This window comes from Eleginops maclovinus, chromosome 12, assembly GCF_036324505.1.
Source record: "Eleginops maclovinus isolate JMC-PN-2008 ecotype Puerto Natales chromosome 12, JC_Emac_rtc_rv5, whole genome shotgun sequence".
Classification (NCBI taxonomy): Eukaryota; Metazoa; Chordata; class Actinopteri; order Perciformes; family Eleginopidae; genus Eleginops; species Eleginops maclovinus.
Window position 1 is genome coordinate 10,150,763 of NC_086360.1, and position 8,676 is coordinate 10,159,438.

The window sequence follows — 8,676 nt, forward strand, 5'->3', positions numbered from 1 at the left end:
CAGCAGCACATACTGTGAGGGATGTGACAAGACGGCTGTATAGGAAGACACACTAGTTATGAGCAAAAATGAGTTTGTCCTGTTCATGGTGGATGTCATTAATTGTACGCTCAGACAAACAAGAAAACTGAAAATATTAGAATCATAGTAAGGTCAACGGAGAAATACCGTGGGGTCACAGGGTTAAGCTGGGAAGCAGTGGGGGAAATGTTAAAGGAAGGCTCATCTAACTCACAGACATGGGGTGGTGGATCTTCATAATGTTAGTTATTTTAAAGTGGAATGCAACAAGTTTAATGGCAAATGGTCAAGAATTCAAAAAGTGTGTCACAAGTTTACAGAATAAATCTCACGTAATTTGCACACAGGAGACATTGTTAAAGGCGCAATGGGATTTTGTAGTATACGGTTACACTGCAGTTAGAAATGATAGGGACTCGGAAAGGTGGAGCTGTATTAAAAATGGAGTAAGCAATAATGTTATTTATAAAGGTAGGGATCAGGAATCCCTTGTTATTAAAGTCTGGACTGGAAGGGACAGTCGGACAATAACAAATTATTACAATCCCTATAATAGATTAAATCCTGCTATATTAAATGACGCATGGATTGGCACAAGGGGAAATTATTTGGTGTGATGATTTTAATGCGCACAGCAACCTCTGGGGAAGTAACATTACTGATGCAAATGGGTCAATAATAGAGGAGTATATGGCTGAAAAGGAATAAGTATGTATAAACGATGGAAAATGCACAAGATATAACAGCTCACAGAATACAGAAAGGACACGACTCAGCACGCAGCAGTAAGGAAAACGATCAGGTCAGCAAAGCGCTTATACAGGAGACAATACTGTAACAAAACTGGAAGAGAAACTCAGTTGTCAGATATTTGGGGAATGACAAGGAAAATGAATGGCATTAAAAAGAACTTTGATTTTACCAGCAATAACATGCAAGCAGTCAGTAATGTAGAAAAAGCTGAACTCCTAGCAAAAAGTTTGTTAAGATCAATAGCTCAGAGAAATGATCCCTAATAGAACAAACAGTCTAGAGATAGCACCCTTGTGGAAAATCCAAGAATAACAGAAATAATGACAACATCAAAAGAAGAGATAGATTTACCATTTTATTTATTTGAATTAGGAGAGCCCTCGATAATGCAAGACAAACCTCACCAGGTAAAAATAACATCTGTTATAGTATGTTAAATCATATGAGTGATGGTGCACTTGAGGTAATATTAAGATTATTTAACTTAATATGGGACACAGGCAAAATACCCTCAGTATGGAAGCATTCAGTTGTAGTGCCAATACCTAAACCAGGCAAAGATCCATCAAAACCATCAAGCTACAGGCCCATTGTATTAACCTCACATTTAGGGAAAACCATGGAACACATGGTTACTTTGACTTTGACAGAGAGACTTTCCCTTTTTCTAGAAAGTAAAAACCTTTTTCCTTCTTATCTTCTTCAGTGGTTTTCGGAAAGGGCGAGGCACCATGGATTCCAATTTATCAGAGTCAGAAATCAGGAAAGCTCAAACTAACAAAGAAATGGTTGTTGCAGTATTTGTTTTATGTAGAAAAAGCTTATGACATGCTATGGAAGGAGGGATTGCTTATAAAGCTAAATGGTTTAAGTGTGTATGGTATCAGATTTTCTGTTTGGGAGGACAATAGAAGTAAAAGTGGGAACAGGATATTCCCAAAAGTATTCTGTTGAAAATGGAACTCCGCAGGGCGGATTTTGTAGTCTGTTACTTTTAAACATAAAGATTAATGATGTCTTTAAACAGGTTCAGCAAAATGTAGGGAAGTCACTTTACGCTGATAATGGGGCTCTTTGGGTAAGGGGTCATAATGTAGAGTACTTAAAAAGGAAAATGCAAGCTGCAGTATAGGTAAGGTGGAAGAATGGGCAAATAAATGGGGTTTTAAAATATCATTTGAAAAGCCAAGTCATATATTAGTTGTTATTAAACAATATGGACAAGTAATAGAATAGGTTAGGGTGGTTAGGTTTCTTGGAATCCTATTCCATGAAAAACGTACCTGGTCTAAATATATCGTCAAACCAGAGACAAAAGATTAATAATTTGCTGAGATGTCTTTCTGGGTGAGATTGGGGAGCAAGCAGGACCTCATTACTGGATATCTATTTGGCTCTAATGAGAGCAGCCCTGGATTATGGATGTATTGCTTATATGTCTGCTGCAGAAAGCAACCTTAAAAAACTTGATGTTGAACAGGCTCAGGCTCTCCGAATATGTATGAGCTTTTAAAACTTCGCCTGTATCTGCAATACAGGTTGAGGTGGGTGAAATTCCTCTACGAATTGGAGCATCAAGCTTTTGTTGGCATATTGGGTTAACATTAGAGGGCATAGTATTTCTCAACCCACAAAGGCAATCCTACAGGAATTCTGGGAACATAATAGTTCCACAATTAACAGCTTTGGGTAGATAGGAAATGCTCTAGCACAAAATGCATCTCTATGCTGGTTAGAAGTTAGTCCCACTGTTCCATCATCGCCTATACCTTCATGGACATTTATTATGCCAACAATTGACACAAGCCTGCAGTTTGAACTGAAAAGCAAACCAAAACAAACACCAGTTGGAATAAGCGCACAAAAACATATTGACCAACACAAAAGTGAAGTGTTTATCTTTACGGATGGCTCAAAAGACCCAGAGACCAGGCGTACAGGCAAGTGGGAAAGTGAACAACCAACCCAGAGTGCTTGTAGCATCTGACAGCCTAGCTGGTTTGTGTAGCGTGAAACCTGGGAGGTCGATATGCAGGCAAGATATTGTATTTAATATTTTGCACTTGCTAGTTGGGTTGCAATGTAGGGGACTTGAAATCTCCTTCCTTTGGGTTCCTGCTCATGTTGGGGTAGAAGGGAATCAGGAAGTACACAAATTAGCTAAACTATCATTAAAAAGAAAGTCAATAGATGTACAAATACCATTAAGTAAAACCATTATTAATATTCATATACAGAAAACTTGGCAAGAATACTGGGATCTCAGTGATACAGGAAGGCATCTCTACAGCATCCAGAAACGTGTAGGGGTAGGTAGAAGACGAAGCAGGAGCCCAAGGGAAGACAAGAACATCATGGTTAAGAATAGGACACACGGGACTAAACCACATGCTCCACATAATTGGCAAGCACCCCACTGGGCTCTGTACAGGTTGCAATAAACCGGAAACCGTCAAACACATCTTATTGACTGTCACAAGTACGGAAATGAAAGGAGAGTGCTAGCTACTAAATTAGCTAACGAAAGACTCAGCCTTACTTTGGGGAATCTGCTAGGGACATCAGAAGAAGTCTTTAACCTGCTGAAAAAGTTCTTACAAACAACCGGAATTATAGAAAGAATTATATGGTATAAATCTGCTTAGTTTTGATTTACCTCCAGTTATGTAAACTCTTGCTGACTATTGTATTTATTGACTCAAGCCATTCACATGCCCAACTGTTGTCTTTTAAATGATGTCTTTATTTCAGAAGGAATTTATCAAAACAGATCAACACGTTTATATTGTTATGTTCCTGTGTTGTCCTTGTGACATTGATCAATAACGCCATCTAGTGGTAGATTAAAGTGTCAGAATCTGAAATAAAACATTTCATTGTAATTGTACAGCAGTTTCAACATGCAGTAATGTATGCAGGAAACAAATAAGTGTTCGTATTCTAAACACAGGTTTAAAATAAAATTACAAAACCGAGAATGTAAATTAAAGTGTGGTCTGGCCTCCACTGTTGTAGCATGAATATGTCAATCTTAAAATATATTTATCAATAAACTGTCTTTTGTTCCACGTTTAATATATGCTCATTGGATCACAAATCACCCAGAGTAATTGCCTGCAAGCCTTTCCATGGCTACAGGGAGTCTATGTTGAGAGTCTGTTAATTTTAGTAATAACGTAAAATACTACGTAAAAACGTAGTAAATGTACCTCAAAAGTAGACAATATTTTAAACAAATATATATATATATATACAAAAAAATTGGATAAGAGCAATCATTTAAGGTTAAAAACAACAAGGTGGTAAAAATAAATTCAAAAAAAACAAAGCACTATTCCTCTCAATTCCTGATTTAATGTATATGTGTCTTGTTGATTGGTCTTGTTGCCTTAATGTGTGAATTCAGCCTCTTATTAATCCTTCAAAACCTTTTTACATATTGATGCATTGATGTAATAATATGTAAGGTGTTTTGATTATCATGTTTAATTGTGCAATATAAAACCGAGTCCATGCAGGACTTCCACTGTGGGAAAGCCTTTGAGGACATAGCAGATGACTTAAAGCAGGGGTGTCCAAACTGTGGCCCGGGGGCCCATTGGTCAATTTTGAATTGGCCCAAAGCATATTCATATAATACAATATTGTAAAATACAATAAGCTTAATGTTCAAAAACAGCCATTTAAGAGCAAAGATAATAAAATAAACACAACAGATATAAAATACATGAATAAAAGTTATACTGCAATGTTAAATAAGAACAGTTCAATTAAAAGGAGCGGCAAAAATAAATGATTTCAGCCTGGATGCGATGGAGTTAGGAAGGCATTTCAAAGAACTCAGGCATTGGAACTCTGGAATGTAGAATGTGTCAGTAGCTCAAAGCCCTTTAGAATGTTCCGCTTTATTGATGTGATTCTGAAGATGACACCGCACTGCAGGTCATTACTAATGATCACAAACTGCAGTTCACTCAGGATCCTAACAAGCAAGGTGTTATCCCAGCTACATTGAATCCACAATATCAGTAAGCTGCAGCCATTTCTTTACAATAAGAAAATGGACAGACGTAGATCAGTCTTCACTATGGAGTACCTCGACTCTTCCTGGCTCCCGGGAAATTATTCCTCTAAAGACCCTGTTGTTAAAGAGGTGATAAAAGAGGAGATAGAGGAGGAGATAGAGGAGGAGATAGTGGAGGAGATTGAGGAGGAAATTGAGGAGGAATTCAGAAAGAAAGTTGTAAAGGACCAGCCCTCTGACTCTAGCTGGAGCGAAAACTACGACTACACTTCTGTCGATGAGGTAAGATAAAGTTCCATATAATATTGTTTAAGTAAGGCAAGGCAAGTTTATTTTATAGCACCTTTCAACACAAGGCAATTCAAAGTGCTTTACAAAAATGAAAGACATTAAGAGCATTTAGAATTAGTGCAGCATACATACATCATTTAAGAGCAAAGATAATAAAATAAACACAACAGCTGTAAAACACATGAATAAAAGTTATGATGCAGAATAAAAGTAACAGTGCAATGTTAGATAAGAACAGTTCAATTAAAAGCAGCGGCAAACAGAAATGTTTTCAGCCTGGATTTAAGAGTAGCAGCGGACCTGCAGGGTTCTGGGGGTTTGTTCCAGATATTTTCAGCATAATAACTGAATGCTGCTTCTCCTTGTTTAGTTCTGACTATGGGGACAGAAAGCTGACCTGTCCCAGAAGAACTGAGAGTTCTGGATGGTTCATAATGTAGCAGGAGATCACAAATGTATTTTGGGCCTAAACCATTCAATGCTTTATAAACCAGCAGCAGCACTTTGAAATCAATTCTTTGACAGACAGGAAGCCAGTGTAAAGACTTCAGAACTGGAGTGATGTGATCCACTCTCTTAGTGTTAGTGAGGACTCGAGCCGCAGCGTTCTGTATCAGCTGCAGCTTTCTAATGGATTTGTTAGTGAGACCTGTGAAGACACCGTTACTGTAGTCCAGTCTACTGAAGATAAAAGCATGGACACGTTTTTCTAGATCCTGCTGTGACATTAGTCCGTTAATCCTAGATATGTTCTTCAGGTGACACTAGGCGGACTTAGTGATTGTTTTAATGGGACTGTTGAAATTCAGGTCAGAGTCCATGACTACACCTAGGTTTCTGGCATTTGCTGTTGTTTTGAACATCGCTGACTGAAGCTCAGCACTGACTTTTTGTTGTTCCTCCTTCACTCCCAAAATAATTACCTCAGTTTTGTCTTTGTTCAATTGGAGAAAGTTCTGATTCATCCAGTCTTTGATTTGTTCAATGCACTTACTCAATGTTTTAATTGGAGCATAGTCTCTATGGACTGACTCATCCTTGGGGAAACAGAGTACTTTGGTGTTGTAGACATCTTTAACATCTAAAAAGACTGCACATAGACAACACACTTATAATTGTTTTATGTTTTACAGACAGAGGACTCCGAGAGAAGTAAAAGATCTGGGAGATCTGAGAAATCAGAGAGATCTGGGAGATATGAAAAATCAGAGAGATCTGGGAGATATAAGAAATCAGAGAGATCTGAGGGATCTAGGAGATCTGAGAAATCAGAGAGATCTGAGGGATCTAGGAGATCTGAGAAATCAGAGAGATCTGGGAGATTTGAGAAATCACAGAGATCTGGGAGATATGAGAGATCAACTGATCTTCAGGAAGCCCTGGAGAAGGAGAGAAAAGCCAAATCTACTCTTGAAGAGGCCTTGAAGAAAGAGAAAACCGTTACAGCTCAACATAAAGAAGACCTGAAGCAAGAGCGAAAGGAAAAAGACGCTCTTGCAAAGGCTCTGGAGATGAAGGAAGCTGAAAAGAACTCTATTCGTGTTGAAAGGGAGTGCATGAAGGCACAAATAGCTGATCTCAAAAAGACACAGAAAGAGCAGCAGCGCAGAAAAGAGAAGCTGAAAGACACAATCTCTGAAATGAACTGTGACCTTGAAGACGACAAGAAGGTGATTAAGAAGCTCCAGAAAGAATTGCAGGCATCCTCCAGTCAGCATGAAAGAGAAATCTCAGAAATGATTTTGGTGAATACTGCCCAAGAAAAAAAACTCAAGGATTGCCTCAATGAGGAGAAGGAGGAATGTTTGACAAAAAAAAAAGAAATTGAATCCTTGCGCTCAAATATCCAGAGTCTCCAAAACGACAAAGAAGCCAGGGATAGTATTCTTTCCTCACTGAATGATAAAGTTAACAACTGGGCTTCAGAACACAAAGAAGAGCGAACAAAAAACCTCTCACTGCAGAGGGACTACGAGGCTGTTGTCTCCAAGCAAAAGAAGGAGGCACAAGAACTGGACCTTCTGATTCAGGAGAACCAACACCTCGCCCTTCAAAACAAAAGGCTGCATTGTGACCTGAAGGCTGCTCTAAATCAACAGCAGTTTGAGGAAAGGCAGCTTCAGGCTGACAGAGAAGCTTGTAGCAGAGAGGGGGAGGCCATTCGGCAGGAGAAGTCTGGTTTATCCAGAGCCAACAAAACGATCCAGAGCCAAGAGAAAGAGCTATCAAAGAAGACTCTGGCTTTGGAGAAGAGCCTGACCGCCGAAAAACTTCTCAGGTCGTCTCTCAAAAGTGAGAAGAAGCGCTTTGAGAAGATGGTTGTAGAAAAGCAGGCTGCAGCTGGACCTATGACAATACTCATTAACCAACTGAGAGAAGCATCCATGTCCTCAGAGCATTTGATAAAAGATATGCAGATATTGAGGATGGAGAAAACCGACATCATGGCTAAACTCCATGTCCTAGAAAAACAACATGACAGAGTGAGATCTGAACACCGCTCTCTCTCTAAGCGCCATGAAGAGATGCTGTCAATCAAAGATGACACCCTCTCTGAGAACCAGTTTACCATCACTAAGCTCCAGTGCATGGTAGATGAACTCCAAGCGAAGGAGTCAGAGACCCAGAAAAGCAAGGCAGAATTTGAAGAAGCCTTAAAACAGGACAAGACAAGAAACTCTGAGCTTCAGAAAAGACTCGATCACACCTCTTCTGCTCTGGAAAAAGAAAGGACCAGGTGTGAGAAGCATCGTGTCGAGCTCAAGGAAGCAGTGACAAAGCAGATTGAAACCCTGGAGGAGAAGCACAGATTGGCTGTGTCTCTGCAAAGAGCTCAGGAAATCTTCCCCATGATTCAGGAACAACAACGTGCTGAGACAAATGGTCGTCAAACCAGCGACTCTGAGCTCAGGCTCAGCGAGAAGAACGCCGCCCTGGATGAGAGCAGAAAGGCACTTTACCACCTGCAGCAGGAGTACACAGATCTGGGGAAGAGCCACTGCGTCATCAATGCGGATTATCGCGAGCTGCTTAAATCTCACACTGCCCTCCAGGTCAGACATGAGAGGCTCAGCTACGCACAAGGAAACGCACGCCCAGATTTCAGTCCACATTGTTTCACAGTGTAATTGTGAAATGTGTTTAATAGTCCAGCAGATATGTGAATGAATTGTGCTTTTGATGATACAAAGATGAACTTTGATGAACTGGCTAATCCTACATTTTCAAGGAAGAGGAATGCAATGGTACTATTTGCTAGAATGTACACTGTAAAACAAAAATAGTGAAATTTACGGTAAATTACCGGCAGCAGTGTTCCTGAAACTTCCCCGTAAAAAAAAAATGTGTAAAAACGTATAAGAAGTTACGGTTTACTTCTTTGGCAACCATACACATTACAGTTAAGAACTGTTCCTGTTTACGGGATAAACATTTTAAAAAATGTTTTATTGTAAACCAGTTTATGGTAATTAACATTCAAAATAACAGCTATATTATAAACCTGTTTACGGTAATTGGCATTCAAAATAACAGCTATAATATAAACCTGATTACGGTCTTTCTCAGAGATAAACACAGTACAACTG

The 8,676-nt window shown here is 39.2% G+C and overlaps 1 protein-coding gene across 1 annotated transcript; it reads left to right on the forward strand.

Moving 5' to 3' along the window:
* Positions 1–4,861: 4,861 nt before the first annotated feature.
* On the forward strand, positions 4,862–8,217 carry LOC134873303 (flagellar attachment zone protein 1-like). The gene is made up of 2 exons (XM_063896798.1): positions 4,862–5,080; positions 6,463–8,217. The coding sequence occupies exons 1-2, from the start codon at positions 4,862–4,864 to the stop codon at positions 8,215–8,217; spliced, it is 1,974 nt and encodes a 657-aa protein (XP_063752868.1).
* The last annotated feature ends 459 nt before the right edge of the window (positions 8,218–8,676 follow it).